Here is a 24,918-nt window from a genome sequence, read left to right as displayed (position 1 = left end):
GTTTCTGCAGTGTAAAATCAACATGGATGCCAGAGCGTGAGGTTTCCTAGCAGAACGCTGCATTGTAATGAGATAAACCATCACTTGACCTCTCAGTGATTTTAATGTTGAAACTGCTCGGTGTTTATCATATTGTTTTTCACTCTTAAGTCACTTTCACAACACCTGGAGCAGCTGCAGGAGATTTGTAGTGTTGTTGAATATGCAGAGGCATTCCACCTTTGTTTAGAGTCCAAAACATTGATTTCGGTGGGTGCTGCATGCAGGAACAAAGTCCAGCATCTAAAACAAAGTAAAAAATATCTTTGGAGGACAGCTTTAATTCAGTATGATTTCATTAATATGATGTATTTTACATAGTGCGCTGTGTGCCATTAAAATGAACTTGTGAGGTGCCTTTAGTGTGCTGTTAATAAGTTTTATTCACCTTATTTTTAAGAACAAAGCCTTCAACTCTCAGCATTACAAGTTCTGATCAAAATGTATAAAGAGTTGTCTGTTTTACAGATCTAAGGTCACAGTGCCATTTCCTAACAGCTGATTTTTGAGTGACGACATCAGTTTCATCCTGTGTGGTGCAGGCACATGTCCAGCAGTAAAAAGAACAGTTGCAAGGTGTCATATTTGGCAAAAGTAATGCTCTGTTAGTGTGTCGAGAGCAAACCCAGTGTAGCTCTAATGTGGTGTTAGTGAAATAAAGAACCTGGGAATATAACGTATGTTTGGCACCAAAATGACCATGCAATTACAGAAGTTCACATGTGTTTTTGTACTTTTGCAGGACTGTATATGAGTATGTGTTGTGCTGGTCCTTGTTGTGTAACCTTGACAGATTGAGAGCATGTATACATGGCTATAGTGCTCTACTGTAAAGTAGCAGAGGAAAATCATGTATTTGGCAAGCAGCGTGCAATGTGGGTGGAATATCAGTGTGCACGCACACATGTAGACACATACACACAAAGAGGTTTTGTTCCATTTCTATTGCCTTTGATCAAACAGGAGGTGTAATATTATCCTGTATAGTAAGGTGTTATGCATATCTCAGCCTACTTAAAGCCACAGAAGAATCTGTGAGTTGTACAACACTTTTGACTACCAACTTTGTCACAGAAAGGTCTTCTCAACACTCATTGGATATGTGCAAGGCTGCAGACCTGCTGTTAATTAAAACACCGGAGAAAAACACCTAGAGATCCAAGAAAAGTGTGCAGTTTAATTCAGTAACTTGCAGAGAAAAAAATGCACAGTAGTAACACATAATATCACATTCTAAAGATAAAAAACAAAAAAAACAACCAATGACTGCACCCAAGTTCTGGCAGAAAATGCTGCACTGGAAAGCTGGTAATATTATGGAACAATTCATATCCATTTTGGATTTAAGAGAGATTCCAGCAGCTGACGATGTTAAACTGGTTGTAGGGAACCATTAGAAATAGCAGAACTGATGAAAATGCACAGAACAAAGGGGGACTCAAGAGAGATTCAGTATGGAGGAAGAACAGGTGACGGTGTTAACATGGCCTGAAGCTCGATTTATACCTGAATCTACCCCTGCAATGCAAAGAACCTGATTGGTAGTAGTACAACGTGCAAAGATCATGTTTAAGTGAAACTAAATGTAATATGTAATGGATTGTAATTGTGTCTGGCTTGCTCATAATGTATTTTATAGCTGTTTTCTGCTGTCTCGTGTTTTGTTAATTTATTCCTTTGTTAGATTGTTAGGAAAAGTGATCTATAAATAATAAACTTTTATTATTGCTATTAGTAATATTCTGCCTATGTCATATTCCTTTGTCACAGCTCTATTGTCTGTTCTACAAAAATTATAGTAAAGGCAGTTGTTCAGCATTTATTAGGTTTAACTCCAACATGATCAGCTCCATTCCAGTCACCGCTTCTTGAAGAATACAAAGAAACTCCTCATGATGGTATATTAATACCACAGCTTACTAGCGGTTTGGCAGTGTAACCTCGGAGAAACTTAGACACACAACTATAAAAGCTTGAAACAGCCACTTTCTCTGCGTAGATTCAACTACAGAGAATGAACCAAGATCAGTTCTTTCAGTATGCATCAGTGAGTTCAAGAACTGCTGAAAAGCTAAACTATAAAAGACTTTCCACAAGCCATTTGTGTGTTTTGGTTTTATTTCTGTCACCTTTTATCACATTTACACCGCAATGAAAAGATAAAGACAGTGGCAGGGATTCAAATTATTCTAAAAACAAAGCATACAGCAGCTTTCCTCCAGAATGTGTCCTTCATAAACACCTAAAAATAACCACAACAACAACATTTTTATTCCGGTGTAATCAGTCCATCACAGTTAACAACAGAAGTTAACTAACTAACAGCACTGAAAATCTGTAATACCTTTAAAGCCTTAGATTGTTGCAATGAAAGCCAATTGTAGATATTCTTTAAAAAAAAAAAAAAAGCCACATAGAACCTGAATCAGATGAAGCAAAAAAATAAAATAAAATAAAAGTCTTTCCCAGATTAGACAGCAAAATCAGACAGATGGACGAGGAGACCAGTCAAGAAAGAGTGGCACAAACATAAATCACGATAACTAATATTTCTCTCGTTTTTTTCCCCTTCTTCCACTCCCTCTTTTTTTTTTTTTTTTTTGCCCTGAATAGTCAGTTAATTAACAGGGAACGAGGGAAAAGAAGTACGGCAAGCAAATGTCAAGCCTGACAAAGACAGAGGTTAGCTTCTCACAACAATGCAAAACAACAGCGGCTTAAAAACTCATTCTAAAAAATAAAAGTAATTAAAAATGCCAAAAGAAAAAAAAAGAATACTAATTGTTCAGTTTAGCAGCATGCACAAAAATAAGAAAAAAAAGATCTGTTGTGTATAGGGAGAGAATTGTGAGACTAATTACCTTTTTTTGTTTTTTCAAACGATAGATAATTATGTCAACTTCTATGAGGCAAACTGGGAGTTCAGAGTAACTGAAGGGGGAAAGTTTACTGAGTGTAATTAAGTGTTTTATTTTCTACAAATGCCTCCTTTCCCTTGTTAGTCTTTCATTACCAGCCTTTCATTTAGCCACCTCTACCTCCTTTTCTATTCCGTCTTCCTGTTTCCAGTCTTTGTGAGTGTTTTGAGGCCGGCAGGTGCAGCCGGCCATGTTGACAGCTTGTCCCTCCTCTCTTGCCGCAGGGAAAACTGTCACCCCTGTCATTCAGGCCTCTGAACACAGCGTGGAGAATGTATGTGTGTGCGCTCTCAGGAGACTGTGGCAGTGTGTGCTGAGAGGTGAGCTCTGTTAACTCTGCCAGAAACAGCTGAACGCGTGGACACTCGCGCACACACACACACACACACTGCTGACAATGACTTCAGCATGATGGCAGCGCCACAACCTCAACCTGGAAGGGCACATACTCCAGGGAGCAAAACTTTACAGCAGATGACACAGCGATGCAGCAAAGGGAGAGACGTCTGCATGCGTGCAGTGTGTTCATGCGCTTTCTCTAACCACACACAGACACACATTTGCACAGGGGAATAAAAATGTGGTCATCCTAGGCAAACAAGAGGGAGGCAGGCATCACCGACTACAGGGACTTCAAAAAGGCATAATTAAAGTGAGCACACAGGTAAGAGGAGCAGGATATAGACTGAAGTTGCAGGAATAAAATCTCACAGATAAACACAGACCAGATCTCCAGGAGCACTTTAAATCTTACCTGTGAAAAAAAGGTTGCAAACACTGGTTCTGCTAATTGTGTCGAAGACAAGTGAGTAAAGATGAATATTCAGAGATTATGGAAATTTTAGGCCAATATGAGACCAACAAACAGCTACTGAGTGGGTTATTGTGTTTCTGTATTGTCTGCTGTGCTTCAGTTCAACCTAAACTCTGCTGTTTGTTCTTTACATCTGTTAGCTTCTCTCCTTCTCTCTGTGCTCACACATTATGCATTTTAATTCCCAATAAAACTGTTCTCTTTGCAGATTTTTCTCTTTTGGTTGTCAGATAATAGAACAAGTGTGAAATTGTTACAAAACGACAGCCCATTAAGACTCCATGTTAACAAGGACTATTTCAACAATGCTTCACTGCACCACTAAACTACCGATTTCATATCGTTGTCTGACAAAGTCATCATACAGTCCAAAGTAAAATAAACCATCTTCGCAGTATTTTGAGCTGAAAAGTTGAAGGACACATATGAGACTTTCATTAGTTTGCTGAAAAGAGGCACAATATGGGACCTTTAAAGATGTCTACTGTTTAACAATCCTGCTTTTGTTTTCAGAAATCCATATGGAAACAAACTGTGCACTAGAATTGTAAAAACGGAACTAGTTGACCTTTCAGCTCAGTCGTGGGACTATAATAGGTTGAAGACCTGCATATGTCAACACCACAGCAGACTTGTTTTCAGGGGTGAACTACCACCGCTCATGTGGGACCGAAGCAGGAAAAAACAAGCAAGAACCTGGACTCCAAAGCAAAACACGAGGCTCCGGTATGGCTCAGTGGGTTATACAGTGAAAGCCTGAGAGAGTGTGTACGCATGTGTTGTGTGTCTGTGTGTGTTTGTGAGTGTGTCCAGTGGGGGCACTGGCCCTAGACAAAGTGCTCTGCCAGCTTTCTGCCCACTGGTCTTTTCATTGCTGATGGATGGGCCTTGTTCAGCACCATCTGGCTAAAGGATACCTCGCATTAATCATCACAAACACACACTCATGTACACACTTCTGTCTCTTAAACATACACACACCAGATGACTGTCTATATGTAACGTATATGATCACACAGGAACACGCAGCACTGTTTAATATGCGGCGACAAAGTGAGAGAAAGGAAGAGAAAAACTGACAATAAAAGGAAAGCAAAGGAAGGAAAGTATTCTCTTTGACAGCCCATTTTCGTTTGAGCTCACCATTTTTCCAATTTATAATTCAGAGTTAGTCATGGGAGATTAAGAAACAAGCTCGGTACAAAAACAACAATTAGTTCATTTAAAAACATGGTTTCATTTGGTTTGGTAGCCTGCAGCTACAATAAAGCCGCACTAACCCAGCGCCCTCTCCCCAACTCACTCTTTATTAATGACCTTTTCATACCTATAGGAGGATATGCATTAACAACAATGGCTGTAAAAACACCAATTTCTCCCTTCAATCTAAATCTATGAACACACTCGCCGTCTTTATCTCCGCCTCACACACACATGTTGGTAAACACATAATATCCTTACATAAAGCGTAAGCTGAAAGGCCAGACACCCAGGGGAATTTACTGTAAAATGAGGGACATTATCAGACTTCATTTATTTCTATCTAACGGCTATATGGGCTTAATACAAGCTGATTTGCTTTAACATTTCCACAGTGTATGGACACGGGCAAGGACAGGCAGAACCGTGCTTGATCTGGGAGGAAGCATGCTTGACATTAGATTTGTTATCATTAAATCATATCTCACGGCTATCCGAGTCTGTAATGTGAGGGGATTTATTTGCACATTTACACAATCTATGGAAAAGGAATAAGACCTGCAGTAATGTGGCTGTAAGTCGAGCTGCTCTGGAGATTTATATGAAACCTGACATGTTAAAAACATTGATAACGTCAGGGATGTAATAGTACTGGATTACTTTTGACATATTTTATTCACAAAATATCACAAAAAAGGCAAGTTTATCAATAAGTTAGCTGGCATTTTACCCTACTAAAGATTAAAAACAGAGCACTGTCCTCTTTTTCAGATCTACATCAAGTTTAACAGGTTCTTTCTTTGCCTCTGCTCCAAGTGTACGACCAAGTGTTATGAAATTTGTCTCGCATTGAAAACACACAAATAACAAATGTGACATATCAAAAGAGGGCAATTGTTTTATCAATTGCAAGGTTATTATCCTCGTAATTTGGCTTTTTAAAATTGCAAAATAGCTGCTTACAACAAAGCAAATTCGTCTCGATGTCTCGATGTACAAATATTGAAGAGATTTTTCTTGTTTGTCTCCTAAAAAAAGGGAATCTCAGAAGGACTGGCGCTCTGACTGCAGCCATGTTTCATCTTTAGCCTTAACTTTGGAATGGACATGGGCTTCCTCCCAGAGGAGCTCACGCTGCGCACAAGCTCAGAATGAATTAAGTTGTCTAAGAACTGCAGAGGCCATACAGTGCCTTTAAAGTGGTTCTTCACACAACATCTGTCTTTGGAGAGTGAAACCCCCTGTATGCTCTCTATTCTCACAAAAAAAAGTGTCAAAATTTACAGCTGACAGAAAATGAACGTGCACACAGACAGCTGTTTCAGAAGGAGGTTCTATTGCAGGAGTGATTTAAGAAACTGATGCTCTTTGTTTGCAGCGACAACTTGTTATCAGATCCATGTGCCTCTTTGTGAAGGTTTAGCCAGACTTGGACTTAGACTTTATGCAATATTTCAGGACCTTTTCAGTGGCTTAATTTAACTCCTCAAACAATTTAAACATTAACGAAGAACAGACGACTGAGCAAGAAAGGTGCAAAAAAAAATATTGGTTTGAGCGATGGAGCAGAGTTTCTCATTTAGATACGAGTGTGTTAATTTAATGTCAAGACACTCTGCTAACTTTGTTCAAATTCCTGTTAACCATCGTCTTTAATGTGCATGTGTGTCCCACGTGTACTATTATTAGTGTACTTTTGCTCGTCTGTGTGAGACTTTGTGAGTGTGGGAGGCAGAGATGCATGTCTGCCACAGAGAAAACGTGATCTCTCCCATATCCCTTTAATTAGTGTGTAACATTAACCCGTGCACTACAGGCTCTGGGAATAAAGTCTGCAAAAAACTTGGCTAAGCTAAAGCTTTGCTAAATAACACAGCGTCACACCTGCAAGGCAAGATTCAAACTCCAACATGTTCAAAGCCTTCACTCTGCAGTAGCAGGCTGCCAACTGCTTTCCAGAATGTTTTATGATATGAGTGTGTTCAGGATAAGTAGAGTTTGCCTGATGGACCAACATTATGACAGGAAAAAAGTGAGATATATGTATTTCTAACCATACACAAGAGCTCACGACACTCTTGCATGTAAACGTGTAATTCATCTTTTACAGGATGGGAGTAAAATGTGATGACAGCTGTCGTCGTGGGTTTTCAGAAGGTCATCTTTCTAGAAGAACACAACAGACACACAAACTGCAGTCATGAGAGTCTCTTCATCATAAGTGGCTGAAGTGTGGCAGGTTCAGTCTGCTGTCAGATGTTAACCTGATAATGTACGAACACTGCAGCACACACACAGCTGATTAGATTTATCTCCGACCTCACAGTTCAATCTCCCTCACACACACTCACAATGTAATCAGGAACAAACACTTGAGCCGTCCTCATCCGTCAGATTGCTGACAAGAGGTGTCCATCTCAAAGAGGCAACAAACCATCAGGGCCATAAATACGATGGTGACTTATAGCGAATACTTCTGAAGTCAAATAAAGACGTCTGCTCTGGAAGGGAATGATGCTGAATGTGTGTCAGGACAACGTTTTTTGTGTTAACTCACCTGTACTGCACAGCCAAAAACAGCCACTTTTAGAAAAAACCCTCCAGACACACATATCTGCAACAACTTTATTCTGCTCTTAATAATCCTAATATTTCTTTCTTTGGACATTGATTTTACAAGTTGCTATCTAGTTGAACAATTCCATTTTATTATTTTTATCCAGTCTTGATGATGTTTTGCACATAATTTTGCTGTCTGTCAGACCAACATATGCAGCACTTTGGTCAATTCAGGTTGTTGTAAACAAACTACATAAATAAAGTGGATTTCATTTGACTTCACTGCTCACATCCACAATGTTGGTGGTCACACTAAATGTAGAAGCCAAGACATCAGTTGCTTTTGTCCACTGACAGTCCAAATAAAGGTTTTCAAAACAAAATACCTCCTCCCTTTAGTGTTGCTTTGCACAACTTTTACTGCTGAAATTGTACTGTTGGCTTCAATAACTATTCTAAATTGATATATTAAACTTGTCTTAATGGAAATTTGGATTTGATTAGATTTTTTTCCTTCCATACTAAAGAGTAAACAGCTCAAAGTCTTTTTTGCAGACTGTATGCAGTATTTGACTGCTTTAATAGTTACAGTCAAAAATGTACTGAAGAGTGACTTCAAAACCGAGGTTTATACCGGAAGATGCATTTTGAATACAGTTACACCATTAACAGTGACAGATCTTACCTCGTGGTCGTACGGGTTGTAAGAGTGGAAGAGTTGTGAGAGCTCTTTTGTCCTTTGTTTTTTCTAAAAAATAAAAAAAAAGACAAAAGAAATGTTAAGTTTTAATAAAACCACCCATTAAACATACAGCTACAAAAAAAAGACAAGAAAAGCAACACAAACTGGAGACAGAGAATCATATCAAAACACTTTCTTCAGGTTAAAGAGTTAATGCAAGAATTTCCTAAAAAATGACCTCTCCGTCAAAACTCCATTTTTTTTTTTGGCATAATGATTTCATAAAATCCAACATTCCCTGAATTGTCTTCATTTTTCCCCTCATGATATAGAATATTCTTCCTCCTCCTCCTCTGCTTGCTTCACAAAGAAAGAAGACATGACATATGGTAAAAACATGGACATACAGTACAACTTTACTCATGTTAACTCTTTGGGAGACTTGAACAGAAGGAAATGAACTGCCATGGCTGACAACTACGCCTCCAGTAATCCATTAAATATATAGACATGGAATTCGTTTATTTGTTCAGCAACTGTAGCAGAAAATATTCCACATTTTATTTCCTTGTGAAAATCTGGCTTTAACCTTGCGTGTCCTTAATGTGTAATGAGATGCATAAGCGTGAGACATGACTGTTTGATGTGTGGCAGTTGTTAATGCAATCAGTTACATGAGGCTGATGCAGTTACAGAGAGCGCTAATTAGCTCGCTGATTAGGCCATGTCTGGCTAAAGGGGAAGGATATATGTCTACGCTACTCTAGCTAAAGGGAGAGTGCATTCGATGCTGCTCTCCCTCCTCTTCCCTCCCTTTGCTTTTTCATTGTTAGTATGTACAGGGATGATTCTGTGTCCTTAGGCCAGATCTGTACGTAGCGAGCAGACAACCTAGTCGCTCTCCTATCACACACAGGCTTCATTACAGCTTGACAGACATATGCAGCTTCAGGATGTAGGCAAATACAACTTGATGCTTGAATGCAAAAAGGAGGGGGGAAAAAATTTCTTAATATGTACAATATGTGTGTCAAATGGACAAAGATGGACTGAGCTGCAAAAGTTAGCATGACATGACAGACTGTGCTGGTGTTCTTAGAAGGAAAGAAATGCCAAAAAACTGAACAAAGACGTGGAAAAGCAAAGTAAACATAGCAGAGAGGCAGAGGGAAGGTGAAATAAAGGTATTAGAATCGAAGTGTCTGAAGGTGGTGATTTCCTCCTTGTCCAGTTTTGACTTTTTCTGATATTCTGTCTCCATCCTTCATCTGTGCACCTCTCACAGCTCTAAACTCTCTTCCCTCCATCTGTGTACGTCTTTACTTCTTTTCCTTCCCTATGGTATGTTTCTGGCCGTCTCTTGCTCATTCTCTGTTCACTCAAGGCGCTTCTGATCCATAAAATCCTGTAATCATCGGCCCTGTCCCTGTACCATCCTCTCATTTATGTTTTCACCTGATTCCCTCTCTCTTCCTCTGCCAAAGGGCTCTCCGGAATCTCCAAATCCTCTTTTCTCTCATTTTCTGTGCCTTTTCCACGTCTCCCTCAGCGCTCCCCCCACTCTCCCCTCGCTCCATGTGTTTCCTCCAGTGGGAGAAAACTCACACTAATCATTGGGTCTCCACTCTCTCACCAATCCTCCCCCTATAAGTCTGTCCCTCTACAATTCCTCTCGCTCTCTCTTTGCCTGAAGCACCTCGGCTGAGAGCAGTGCTCTCATCATCTCTCCTCAGCACCGTTCTCTCTCCTCCTGCCATCCCTTCATCACTTTTACCATCACTCTGTAGTCGACGATGCTCAGCTCAGTGTGTGTGTGTGTGTGTGTGTGTGTGTGTGTGTGCAGCTCTAAGACAGATGTAACTGCAGGTAAGGATTTCTCAGCCCCCGATGAATAGCCAACAGAATTTATTCAGTCCTGCAGCACACAAACATGCCAATACAAACACACATGCTGCAAGGCGCACGCTGAAAATGGACAAAGGAGGGAAAACATGCCAGATGCACAGTAATTCAAATGGAAACATGAAAACATTCTCAGTTTCCTTCCATAACAGTAATAATTTAGGGGGAAATCTCAGCTCATTACCTGTAAACCTATAGTCCGGTGGTTTTCTTAAGTCATGCTACCTGTTCCTCAATTTTTGGAGGTTCACATCCTTCGTTTAAATCTCCAGACGAGTGTAGAAAAGCTGGCTAAAGGGAAGTAAACTAGACATACTCTCATTATCACACCACAGCTGCTGTCGAGGTGCCCTTGAGCAAGACCTACACTCTTAGTCGCCCCTGTGAAACTGATTTGTAAACACTAGCAGACGTCTGCACTGGGGAGGTGAGGATCTGCAAATGTGGAAGCAAGAGGACGTTGAAACAGGCCGCAGACGATCTGTAAAGGTGGACTACCGTGTATATTTTAGGAAGTGAGTAGAAATGACTATAAGGCAGACCGTATATAAAGATGGATGAGCCCTCCATGGCAGCCCTGTGATACCCACCTGCCAAAGTGACAACGCCCTGAATTATAGATCATTTTTAAGCTTAATGCAATTTAAATGGAAAAGATATACAAAAACTCACCCTTTGTTCAGTGATTATTAACGGATAAATTACCTATAGACACCAAAATTGTCTTTTGCATCAGGTTGCAAACCTGCTTATTTTTACTATAAAGTTAAAGCATTGTAACATTGGGGTTGATGGAGATTGACTCACTTTCGGAAACAGCTTCAAGCGGCCACTTAATGAACTACAGTTTTTGGCATTTAGCATAATTTTTCAGTCCCAGAGGTTGCAGCTTGATCTAGCAGTCATATGTTTGTGCAAATATTTCGAAGAATCACATCAGAAAAAGTTAACCCAAAACTCCCTAATTGTGCAAAGGTTTTTAGGCTCACTTAAGGTGGTTTTTGCATAAAGAGATGGAAACAACTTTTTCAAATAAGTTCTAACATAGCAAACATGTAAGTGACACGACTGATCAGATGTTTAGACTTCTTTTGTTGTCTTTGTTTCCAGACAACATGAAACATGTCCAACACCAGATTGCCTGGCTTTTTGTCCTCTGTTTATTACTGCCACCTTTTATTGGCACTCTGCAGTCTACTTTACTCCAATGCAGGCAATTTAAAAAAAAAAAAAAGACAAATTTATAATTTTTTTCTTTTGTGCGACATTTCAAAAGCTCATTTCAAATTCTCTTGATGATTATATGAAAATACAATTACTGTGGAGATATACACACTTTATTTAACTCTTCACCGTGTTACTTTTCCAATTAGATTAAAATAGTTTAAAGCATAAAAAAAATGTTTTGATACCCTTCAAAAAGTTGACAAACGCTGGCCACTATCTTTTTTTTTTCTGTACACTGTTTCGATGAAAGTGCGACTTGATTAAGACACAAAAACCTGCTTGTGAAAATACAACACAAACACAAAAAAACCTGTTATGAAGTCAGTGTGTTGTCTGTGTACAGGTATGTGTGTGTTCTATCAGCTACAGAAGTTAATCTTGCATGCCGTCGAGGTTGTGCTAGTGACAGCCCAGCAATGCACAGCCACTGTGGACCTGTCACCATGGTGATGATGAACAATGGTTTTTATCATGACGTCCATCTGTTGTTGTCGCCAGAGACGGATGCTGCATCTAACGGGAAGTGACATTACATGGATGTAGACACTTGTACACAGATTCCAACGTAGGAGTGACAAGGAAAGAAGCAAAAGCTCTGTGAAAAAGTGCTCATACAGGCAGCGTTAACTCATTTTATATAACAAAGGAAGGTCCGCACAGAGCTGAGAAGCAGTTACTGTAAGTAATTTAAAGTGATAGATAGTAAATAATTGTCTTTAGGTACCTGTTAGCTTTCTAATTTCACTAAAAAACAATATTCAGATCGATGCATCTACTCAAACTTTCCTTTAATTTCTTCTTTCTCTTTGTTTTGCTTTTTTCTCATTTCAATGCTGGCTACATTTCCAGAAAGCTCAAAGTCATTCATTAGAAGCATCTGCTCTTTGGAGTTTTATGTAATAAGCATTATATAAGAACACATTTTCCTGGCATCTACTTGGCCTCCTTCATTAACGCTGATTATTATTTCTTTGTCATTTTATTTTCATTTGTAACATTTAGGTCACGTGCAATATTTATTGTTCTATTCTTGCCCTATTTTAGTTTAGTTTATTTCAGTATTGTACTTATATCTTATTGCTATTCTACTTTAAAGGCACTGCATTTCTTGTGTCATGTCTTTTGCTTTTTCTGAGCAGTATCTGACACAAGAATTTCTTTCGGGATTAATAAAATTTTATCTTATCTTATGTGTGAGGATGTTGTGGTTCCATGCTCACATATATGGGATGTACAGACTGTTTATATAATATAAACATTAATATAAATATTACTATTGATAGTAGCTTTTACCATGTTATTTTTCTTTTTTTTAACTATTTATTTTTTTTACTGTGTATGGATGAATCTAAATGTATGTCGCACACTGTGGGCTGCTGGACACCTGAATTTCCTCTCTGGGGATAAATAAAGTATCTTTATCTTTATCTTGTTCATATACTGTTTACATTTTGTATATGCATTCTAATGCTAATGGCAAAGTCCTGCTTTTGTTTTTGTTTGTTTTTTATTTATATGAGAGAAAATGCTTTATTTGTGACTCCTTGACACAATGCAATAGAGCTGTGACTACATATGAAGTACATGTGTGTCAGCAGTGAGTGTGATGTGGGGCAAGGTAACTGTGATCTTGCCGGTGCTGTTTGTGCTTGTGGCTCAGCAGAATGTGCCCGTTTGTCTTTCCCTAATGACAGACAGATGTTAGCGTTACAGAGCCCGAGTGTTATATTACTTCTATAGCTGAACAACCTCGGGCATAATGTGTGTGTGGTTGTGTCTGTGAAGGATTAACACCTCCTAAAGCATCACGCTGAGAGGTGGTACTGTGGTGTTTGTAACCTTTATCTCACTGCAGAGGTCACTAAACAGAACATTGTCCAACTAGTTGACTTGTGTTAGACATTATCTGCAAAATAAGACACACAAAAGGTAGATACCGCGAATTATTGATGTAGAAGTGGAAATGATCATATGTGAGCAACTCGTTATAGATGAAATGCTCTTTTTACACACTGAGACAAATTTAAAGTGATTTCAACATGTTATTAAGACATATTCAGGTAAATAACGCAGTTATATACTCTACAGAGGCTATGCAGTCACTTCATTTCAGCTGAGAAAGAATAAAATCAGTCTTTTCTTAGTTCAGCCAGTCATTTTAAATGGAGGACATGTAGCATTATTTTTAAAATGCATTTTTATTTTTGTTTCCAATAAACAATTTCTTCATTCTGAAGCATATAAAATGGGCTAAAACATATGGAAGAACACACTTAGATTCTCAGTCATTCTCAGTCCAGTTCTCTTCTAATAAAGAACTGAAGATGTATATACTGTACTTCATTTAAAGATTTCTATTAAAAAAGTGAACATATTTAAGCACACTTTGCTCACCACTATTACCCTCCTTCAGGAACAACTAAATCTCCCCTCAGGCATTGGCAAAGACTTACTGGAGATCTTTATTTTTCTCACCCTGTTACTGTCAGCGTCTCCAGCTAGTTAAAACTCTAAATTGAACAGCGCACTGATGACCTGCACAGGTAAGAACACCCGTTTGAATAAGGCAAGCAAAAGTTGTGATCATTAAAGCAGAATGTGTTACTGCTTTCATTATTAGTGGACTAGGTGCTCATTAATCAAGCACAGGTCTACCTGGCCCCAGACAGCAACTTAACCATTAACTCAACCTTAATACCTGTTAGACTGCCTTTAACCAAGTGTTATTATCTCCCCTGATAGGACAGTTTCAGACGGAGAGGCGGAGAGAAACCCAAGTGTTTGTCTGTGTGTGTGTCGGCGTAGATAAATGACGGCGAAGTTAGAAGATGGAGTTACTGGTGGCTGGCCAGCTGTTTCACTTTGACAGCTGCGGCACTGGTGCCTCGTGGGTAATGGAGTTCTTAACCAATTACAACCTGGGGAAATTAAAAACATTGTCCCACTAGATCAGCTAATCTCCTTCTCTATCACTTTTTTCTCCCTTTCCCTCCCACAGCTGCTCATTCTCAACTCGTCCTTACCAACAGACGTTCAAATGCACGCACACACACACACCTTCCACTCTGCAAGTCCATTTATCAAGGCTAAGTTCTAGTCACCTGGGGATGATTATGGAGATCCGAGCTAATAACACACATCCTTTTATTCTCAACATGCTGCCTCCATCCCTGTGGTCCCCTATTCTTTCCATCTGCCTCTACTCTACCCTACATGCAGCTCATATATCATTTATTATGGAAGGTAATAAGTTAGACCCACAGATACCAAAAAACACCTGGACCTTATCACAGGTGGACGCTCTCCAACCTGTTTTCTGTGCTCCGCTCACTGGCTCGGCGACGGAGTGTTTTCCTGATCAAATATGTGTTTTGCGATGGCTGGAAATTAGATTGCCAAAGCGAAACAAATCTGCAATGTAACATCAAAATAAAAATGTCAGTGTTGCTAATTACAGTCACGGCCAAATATCAGATTTTCTTGCACTAGCCGCAGCAAAGTGAGGAAAAAGGGTTTCTTCATTATCACTTCCACACTCTGGCATTAACTCTTTCGGTTTATAGTTGAGATCTTCCGAGCAGTACACGAAGAAAGAAAACGGTAAGAATACTGTACAGTAAAATAAGATCATTCCTTGTTATTACTCGTCTCTTCGGCCAGAAATAATGTTTTTGTGTGCAGGGGAAACTAGAAGAGCACTCAAAGAGCTAATCCTCCACTGAGGCCAGCGCCCTATCTGGTGATTTCAAAGAAAGCGGTCTGGATCTGCACCAAAATTGAATGTTTTTTTTCCTCATTTTCAGTGTGCTTTTCAGTACGACAAACAGCTTGTTTGCATGACAACCACAAGGTCAAAAAACACAAATGAGGAGAATTCGGTGAGTATGAAAATCATCTTTTTTCCCATACTGGAGGTGGAAAAACACCATTGTAAACTGTCAGACTGTGTCCCATATGGACCGTGCAAATGACACCTTTATAACCTCTCAGCCTCCACATTTAGTAGGTCGTGGTGCACCTTAAACTCCCCACAATGGACATGTCCCTGTATGTTTCTCCTTCTGTCTCATTATTCCCTCCATCCATCTCCCTTCAGCTCCTTTTCTTCTCCTCCTTCCTCCTCCATCTACTTCTCCATCCATCCCTCCTGTGGCTATTCAACACAGTTGTGTTCCAGACAAACCATCTGGTGCACTTTATTAATGACTGACCCTACATGGCTTCGACGTCGCCTAGCTGCCACTGCTTGCTGTGTGTGTGCGTCTGAATGTGTGTTTGTGTGTGTGTGTGTGTGTGTGTGTGTGTGTGTGTGTGTGTGTGTGTGTGTGTGTGTGTGTGTGTGTGTGTGTGTGTGTAAAAACAGGTGCATGCTGACTGATGAAGTGATGCTGGGAGCAACTTTAACCACTGAAGCAGGTGTACTGGTCACAGGGAACTCAAATATTTCCCAACTTTCTCACCCTTTACTTAATCTGGCAAGCACAGGTACACTCAGAGTTATCCCACGTATAAACCTTTAAATAGGCAGCAAAAATGGTTATTAGAAATGCAGGAAGGACAATGTGATCAAGGGAATTTCATCTTACACAATCTGCACTATACTGCTCCAGTGAAATAAATCTCTGTGCCATTAAGTTAACAACAAACTACCAATTAAAAAATAAGTAAAAAAACCAAACATTTGCTAATTAAAGAGCCCCACAGGAAACAGTATTATTGCACAATCTGACATTCAAAGAGCTGCCTGCAGAATAAAATATTTTGACATCCAAATGAATGAGACCGATGTAGGAGACAGAAATAGGGAGAGAGAAAAAAAAACAAGGACGAAAAGATGTAGAACTGTGGTTGTCTGGGGATTGATTCCTCCAAGACGCACTCAGCTTCCCCCTCAGAGAACGAATAGAGGAAGGAAAAAGAGAATGACTTATGAAGACACTCGACTTGAAAGAGAAGTGTCAACACTTTGATGGTAAAGAGGGAGGGAGTACAAATGCTAGAAGAGATATAACATACAGTACAGGGCACAGCATATGTAGGAGGTCAACTCCAAAGAGAAGCGGGTCAAAGAAAAACATTTCAGGCACAAGAACAATCCCAAGTAGCATGTGTGATATGGCTTCAGGAATGTATAAAATGCTCCATATAATGCTCAAATGCTCATGTTTAGATAATATACTAAAATGAAGAGTGAAACAAGCATGCAGGCAAAAAAATGTGATGAAACAACTACATATGTTTCTGCTTGAAGTTGAACGAAGTGAAAAGCCAAATATAGGCTAAATAAACAGTAATTCTTTCATAAAATAATAACTACATATACATTTTACAACTGAAGTAAGTACATCAAGTACAGTGTTAGCTCTTATATGAAATTAAAATCAAATAAATCATTGGCTTTTGCACTCAAGGAGCTCCATATAGTCACACTTCCATCTCCGTACTTCACTGTCAGGATTATGCATTCACTGTAGTAGTCCTGGTCAGGTTAATGTCAAGCAAATGGATCTTTACCTCATTTAACTGAAGAGTGTTCTTGTAGTGGTCATTGGACATCTGTACATGCCATTTAGAAAAGTTTACTCTTGCAGTTTAGTGCCAAAGAGAAAGGAATAGGTTTGTTCTTGGATGTCGTCGCATCAGGTCGACAAACAACTAAATATGATGAAATACCGAAATGAATAGCCAAACGTAGGGTAAATAAAGAGCAATTCTTTCTGCTAATTCTGTGGAAATAAATACATATTACAACAGAAGTGAGTACACATTAATGTATACACAGTGTTTGTGTTTATATATAAACAAAAAAAACAAACAAACACTGATTTTTGCACTCGTGCAGCTCCATATCATCACACTACCACCTCTGTGCTTCACTGTGAGGGCTATGCATTCACTGTGGTAGTCCTGAACATTTTCATGCCAAACAAATTTATCTTCATCTAATTTAACCAGAGTGTTCTCACAGTGTTCATCGGGCATCTTTAGAAATGTTTTCTCTTGCAGTTTAGTGTCAGATAGAATGGAAGGGTTTTGTTCTTGGATGTTATAGTATCAGGTTGATGTTATGCAGTGTCCTATATTTTACCAAAAGCTTATTATTGATAATCTCTGTGCCAAGTCTGAAGCAGCTGCTGTCTGGTTTTCACAGCTAAATTGTGCGTCTAATTTTTGACTTGTTCTATACCTTCTGATTATTGCTGCCACTGTGTTTCGATCTGAGTTTTCAATTCCTCTCGCGATTCTTTCAATTCCATGAGGAGACATAGTCCCGAAGTCCAAATCTAGTTAGCAATATGCTAACTAGAAATCACGGATTTATTCAGTTTTTGTTGCAGTGATCACATGTTTTCTGATGTTTTCTCTTTTGTCCCATTGAATTTCTGCTATGGGGTTTGTGTTGTAAATTCAGTATCCCTAAAGTACTCAAGCATTTCCACCTGAATGACGTGGAATCATTTGACATAAAGGTGATATTTTACACTGCCCTTCATTTCACCAAAATATCTACATCTAACTGTGCATCAATTTCAATCAAACTGCAGGTAAAAAAAAAAAAGTGAAGAGAGTACGCATAAGAACACAATGAGAAGAAATTAAAGTTACAAAGGAGAGACTTTAGAGCGTAAGATTGTTTTACAGTTTAATTATAGATGTATGCGGCTCTGCCAAACAATAATGTAGCTGAGAAACCTGTGAGGCGAAAGGTCAAGAAAACGTCGGTGCTGACGGCGACGTGTTCAGTCGGTGTTGCTTTCTCACTCTCTCCCTCACACACCTTTCCTCACAATTATGGCTTCATTAGCCGCTAATTGTTTCATTTGGCAGCAGACTGAGAGAGAGAGAAGCTGGAGAGGCTCTGTGTTAGAAGTTGGATGGCTGAGCAGGGAACAATAAGAGGCTCGAATGAAACTACCATTAGACAATGTGTTGGTGCCTCAAGTGCTTCAAGATGCAGCTTTCTACTCTGACAATGGCATTTAGATCTCAAGGGAAGTCAAGAGAAAGAGCTTCAGATAGTAACTGTTTAATTAGGGAGATATTGTAGCTCTAAAACTTGGCTTGACTGACAGATGTTTTACCCTGTCACAGTCAGATTGTTCATCTCAACGCAGCACTGCTCAGGAGTTCTCTGCTTTAAATGTTTTTCTTTGGATTTTCTGCAGCATCAAATGTTTCTGTAGACTTAATGCATTTAGACATTTACTGTGCTTTCAGACGTGGCCTCCGAATGTGAGTCAGCTCGCCCCACACACAAACACACTTCTGATGGCTCTCAGGATTAGAGATATTAAAATGCATGTACATGTCATGACAGAACTGGAACAGGTTTTTACATTTTCAGATGACGGGAGGCCGAACTGTGATTCCTCGATTAACACACATGTAAATATGTGTGCGCTCACAGCTTTTGCATAAACATATGCAGCATCTTTTCCTGTAAAATTCATCATGAGCTGCCTGCTATAGTCCAATTCATTCAATTTTGAAATGATTTTGTTTGTTTTGAATCGGACTTGGTTAAAATATTACATATAAAATGCAGATTTTTTTTAATGGAATCTGCAGCATTAGATGTGTAAAATTAGACAAATCTTGTAGAAGCAACACCATAATGCAGAAAAGAGAGAAACAGAACATTAGTCCACCTGAGAATGTTGAAGATTTTGGTGGCACTAGCATAACTTTTTGGTCGTGCAAGTAGTATTATGGTGCTGGAAATTCTTGCACGAATTCTTGAGGGAATGAGGGAGAAAAATCACAGCAAACAAGAGGTTTTCACTGAGCCTTTAGGTTGTTACACAAATAAACTGACTGAAACTTGATCAAAATGCTGTTTAAATCATGAACGCTACGAGTTACTTTATACATTTGTAAAATACGAAAATTTCCTGAAGCTAATTACTTTAGGTTGCAAGCATTGCTACAGTTCTATGCTTACATTTAGTTTTCAGAGACACTGGAGCCTTGAGGGACACAAATGAAGATTAAGAGGCACTATTAATTTTAAAAGAACTGACATGACATGGATGCATCTGTTTAGTAAAGAGTAAAGACATTAACCCCAGGAACTCTTGGCTATTTTCAAGGTAATTTCACTACCTTCACTATTAACCTCTTATCCTGGTCATCATAAGTATCTGCATACGGATACATAAGATGTACTTGGAGCCTAGTAAAGGACAGAAACACATTGTGCTTCTTTAATGCATCTCTTTTCAAACAGCATGAACTCATCTAAAGCTTTCAAAATGACCCAGCATGAATCCAGTATTGAATTTGCTTCTTTAATCTAAATCCATTCAAACCTCTTAGCGATGTTAGCAATGTTTTTGAATGATAAAAATCACAAAAACTCGAGAAGCCTAATTAATTCAGAACCTCTATCAAAGATCTGAAAATGACATAAATGATGATAAATGTATACTTACAGCACGACTGAATATGAGCTTACACGTTAAATTAATAGCAAAATTTATAAAAACTGTTTGCTTTTTTATATATTTATATTTAACATGACTGGAGCACAGTTTTAATCATTTTTTTCACACCACTGAAATCATAATCAGCTGATGGTTTTACTGGAGAAAACCCCTGAATCTGCTTGACTAGTTGAAACTCTGACTGTGCAGCAGTTTTACAATGAACAATGACGTGTTGCAGCTTTGTTTCTCCACCAGCTTGATACAGTTACACTTCGGCCTGTTGAGCTAATTCATGCAATTACCATTAGTCAGCTGTCATTTCAACCAGCAGCCACAAATGCTTGTATATGCTGCGACTGGATGACGATGTTTTCTGCTTTTTTTACAAGTAGTGTTCTTATCCACACTCACCACATGTGCAGCTACTTGCTCCATCTTGGCAGCAGGAGTACCGGGTCGGGGGTAAAACTGATTGATGAAAAGGCTGGGGAATCGGTAGCATTTCACCAAATCAACTGTCTCCTGGAAGTCTTCATCAGTCTCACCAGGAAAACCGCAGATTATATCTGTAGCAATGGTCACACCGGGGACTCTGAGAAGAAAGACAAGGGCAAAGTTTTCTTATTTTCTAGTGATAGAATCAATTAAAAAGTAACTGGTACTGAGACGTCTTTGAGAAAAGCTCTTCATCTCTGCTTAACTTCTGAGGCTGCCAGGGAATTTACATTATTACAACAATATAGCAGAACTATGAAGCTAATCTATAATGCATCAGTTCAGTCTGTTAAACCTACTGGCTTTTGGTATTTACTGAGTGTAAAACAATTTCCCTTTGGTTATTCATTAGTCAACAACTTGGAGATTCAGGAGCAACTTGGAGATTCAGTCCAAAGCAAAACAAACCATAATTTAAAACAAACAAATACATTTCCATCCCACATTCACCAGAAACTACTGTCCAGTAAATTATATGGAACTGTCCTGATGTTTGTGAGTCACAGATATTTTCCCACTGTTGATTTATACCTTTAAAAACCTATCTGAGGTACAGTAGCATTACAGGAGGCTCAAGCATTTCCCCATGGACTCATTCAGCCAATCAAAACCTGATTAGCAACCTTTGCTGCCAATCGTTAGCTATTGATTATTGGCCAGTTGGCTCGCTGGATTTAATCGTCGCCGCTCCGATGGTACGGGAATAAATGCATTGATTTGTTCCATGTATTTGGTTTGTATTGACAGATGTTGGATGGCCTGTAGAGGAACTCCAAGGTGAAGTCATCGCTGTCTGTCAGAAGACAATCCACTCTAAAGGCCTTGACATTCCCAGTGAGATGAACAGTATTTGGACAGGCTGAGTTTCAGTGACAGCATTTATCGTCATCTCTGGTGGCTGAAATTACTGTCAATTACCAGAAAAACCTAAATTATCTATATGAAAGTTCTGTAAGAAACGTTGTTAATCTGAGACAAACTGGCTCCCTGTTTTTGAGGATTTAGTTATTTGCTGGAGTGGTCTGTTTCTAGGAAGGCTAACTAATATGGAAATAATTGGAAATCATTCTCAATTTAACCAAGCCGAGCCATTGATTTCAAGCTTTCTATTAAAGCTCTCAATGCAGTTGAACAGGAGCCTCTTAATGTAATGGGCTATATGGTCAGCAGTCTGCTACAAGAAGGAAGGATGCTATTAGTACCAGACAAGTCATTTGGGCTTCAGTACTTAGAGATAAGAATGTGGCTTCAGAAATGTTGCACCAAACAAAGACTGCAATGAACTAAAAAGCAAAGATATGAAGACGACTTTATCTCCTGTTGATAATCTGTGAAAACTTCAAGACCTTAAGACGAGAAATCAACACATCCAAGACCCACAAAAGAGCAAAGCAACTCAACAAAGACATTAAGAGTGGAAAAGGCATTTTCCCTGCAATCGACAGCATGATGCATCTTTAATTACATTAACTTCCTGCATCTGCAACCCCATGATAACCCCTGACCTATTGATGAGATCCAATTGGCTGATGGTCATTAATATTAACCAATGGCCTGCAGGCACAGGCATCCTTGACCTCTCAGATCTGCCTGACACCGACCCTATGGAAAAGTAAAACTACATAAATTAAAAGTAAAATGTGCATGGAATGGTCAAATGGTCGAATAAATGAATAATTCTCTATTTATCATTAAAAATTAACTTTTTGGATCCCCTCAAGCTATAGTTCTACCTGCTCCTGAGGATTTAACACAAAATAAACAGTCTAATTCTTCCTCTTAGTAGGTAAATAAACGAGGATCTGCAGTCTATAGAGTCTAGATTGCAATAATTAATCAAGTTAAGTGTTCGAAAATCGAGGATATAGTTCACGTTTTGAACCTGAACCCACATTGGGGTCATCGGTACTAAACTTGTAGGCGGGAAAGTTCAGTCCAGAGGCCATGTAAGAGAAATTTTGTGGACTGCATGACATCTAATGACAAAAAAATGCTCTCCTCTCATGAGGAATAAAAAAACATCTGAATAAACTCACATTACTTACTGCTATTTAAAGCCCTTTGCATAATATACTCCCTTCGAGCTGTTTCATTAATGACAGTGGGAGGGAATGTAAATAAAATTAGCAATATGAACAAACAAGCAGTTTTTTCTCATCTCCACAGGGCTTGTAGATCTAATTTGCTGTGGCTCTTTGGTGGTGCTGAGGAGGCAGACGGCCACTGTGTCCTTTTCATTCTGGTAGCAGCAGTAAAAAAAACTGACACTGTTGCCGGGAAAAAAATGTACAATTCAGGCCAAGGGTGAAAAATAACACAAGGAGATAGAATATTGAGAAAAGCAGCAGAGAGAGAGAGAGACTAGTGTGAATTGGCTTATGTGGATTTTACTAAGGTGGAGGTTGAGAGGCTAAAAAAAAAAAAAAAAAAAAAAAAAACATGCGTGCACACACACACTGTCATTTTGACACCTCTGCCTCTCCCAGATCTGAGGGTGATAGAGGTGTGATGTGTGATACTAATGAACAAGAAGCACACAGATACTCTCCTTGTTAAAATGAGAGAAGAGAAATGTATCTTGTTATTGCTCACCTTTCAAAAAACAGAGTGTGAGAGAAACAGAGAGGGAGCAAAATCAGGAAAGACGACAGATTACATTTCAGCTCAGTGCGCTTTCAATTAAAGCGTTTTTTCGAGGGATATTTTTACAACTTCAAAACTGAAAAACAGATTTGTTTGTTTAACCCGGAATGAACTTTTGTCACAAAGTGCTGGGAATAATTTTAACAAAAGGGAGGTGAGATTGTTTTCAGTTTTATGCCTATTTATCCAGGTTTGAATCACATTTCTACTCTCAAAACAGCTGTAATACACATTCATTGCAATGTCAACTGCAACTGTTGCTGCAAATTCCTGCTTTACTTAAACAGAACAAACACATTTAAGTGTGCTATGTCCAATATTAGGCTTTTGAAAGGTGAATGACTTATCTGACTAATAAATAAAGAGATCTGTATGCAGACTAACTAAAACACTGAGTAAGATGAGTCTCTCTGGTGTGTGGAATAGAGATAAACAGACATAATCTATCAAATGAGACAGTATCTGCTACGGTCAGGCACAGAGAAAGAGTTAATGTTGAGTATTGATTAGGGTAAGATTTGCCACAAAACAGAAAGAAAAGAAAAGAAGTGCTCTTACAATACAAACTGTATTATGCAAAAAAAAAAAAAAAAGCTACATATAGCATATTAGGGAGAAACAAGCAGAAAAAAATACTGTCAGAAGACAAAAAAAAAGGGATCACAGTTCATCAAATTAAAAAAAAAACTGTGATGAATACTGCAGGTAAAAACGAGGCTCTATATTTTATACCAGATTTAAATAAAGAACATAAATTCTCCAGTGTCCATCACCCTTATTGCTTCTCCAAATGTCATCATTAAATGCAGCCTAAATGTATGTTTACAGGAGCTACATTTAATTAGATCTCTATTTGACAATGTCTGAGACTATGAATGATCTGCTGTAATGGAAAGTAAAGTAATATCTCCTGAATATATTATGGACACATCTAAAGAGAAAACCAAGGAGGAGGAATGATTTTTCTCAGCAGCTAGCAGTCAGCTGCTAACCTCATGACTAATGCTGAGATTCCTGCAGCTGCTCCAGAATAAAAAGCAGTAAAACCCTAAATCAAAAGACACAATGCTGCAGGAAAACAGCTCCATGTTTGTGTGTAGTTTGTCTTTTCTCCTTCTGCTCCACGGAGGCAAAAAGAGTCAAAAAGACCACAACCCCTAAGACAGTAGCCTCCATTAGCACTGGTGTACTATCGGGACGAGTTAGGCTTTACACAGGGAGAGTGTGCTCATAGAAGACTAAATTCTTTTAATTAAAACTCCAGATAAGCACACAGTCAGTCCCCATCTGCCTCAGTGTGCTGAATTAAGCTTCATAAAACACACCATTGTCTGTGTTGTTATTATCAACTCTTTGTTTGCTGAGGCCGCCGCACATCCATACAAGAGTGTACGAGTTTCCGAAGCCACACGGCGCAGCCTCTTCATCATATATTCAAAATATGTGCATGTGTACGCAAGAGTGTTTGCACAACAGATGCCTGTGAATCGGCCCCCGTGATAAGATGAAGGCGAGACCGCTGGAACAGAAGAACCCTGAAAAATGACAAGGGAAGAAAAAAATGAGTGTGGCGTGGAGGTGTAGAGAGGATGGAAGGATGAGAGCGGAAGAAAGACAATCTGGGAAGGTAAATATTTATCTATTCATGTGCTGGAAAGACACCATGCTGTAGTGTGTGCGTTCTCTGAAATGATAATGTGTGGCACTGTGGGGCTGCTGCAGCGTAGGAGTCAGATGGTGAAAGGAAGGAGAGCTGCAAAGAGATGTGCTTTGGGGAGATTTGTTGTCAAATGTTAAAAAAAGAAAAAAAAAGTTTGGAAAGCTGTTGTCTTGAGGAAGCCCTAAATAAAATCCAATTAACACGGACAGCTTTACTATGAAGCCTAATAGTGTGTAAAGGAGAGAGAGAAGAAAACTAATTTTGCAAGGTCTGAAATATGGAATAATGTGTGAAAATTACATACAGGTCTGACATAATCAACTCAGGCACTTAGAAGAGCCATCTGCTCACTG

The 24,918-nt window shown here is 39.0% G+C and overlaps 1 protein-coding gene across 1 annotated transcript in view; it reads right to left on the bottom strand.

Annotated features, from left to right (window-relative positions):
• cdkal1 (CDK5 regulatory subunit associated protein 1-like 1) overlaps positions 1-24,918 on the bottom strand; it is a 262,057-nt gene that overhangs the window by 56,610 nt on the left and 180,529 nt on the right. The window contains exons 11-12 of the mRNA XM_023276824.3: positions 20,179-20,359; positions 8,216-8,278 (exon numbers count right to left, since the gene is read on the bottom strand). Of these exons, the coding sequence (XP_023132592.2) occupies positions 8,216-8,278; positions 20,179-20,359 (244 nt within the window). The remainder of the gene's footprint in view (positions 1-8,215; positions 8,279-20,178; positions 20,360-24,918) is intronic.

Source organism: Amphiprion ocellaris, chromosome 9, assembly GCF_022539595.1.
Source record: "Amphiprion ocellaris isolate individual 3 ecotype Okinawa chromosome 9, ASM2253959v1, whole genome shotgun sequence".
Lineage (NCBI taxonomy): Eukaryota > Metazoa > Chordata > Actinopteri > Pomacentridae > Amphiprion > Amphiprion ocellaris.
This window is presented reverse-complemented; position numbering and strand designations above follow the sequence as displayed.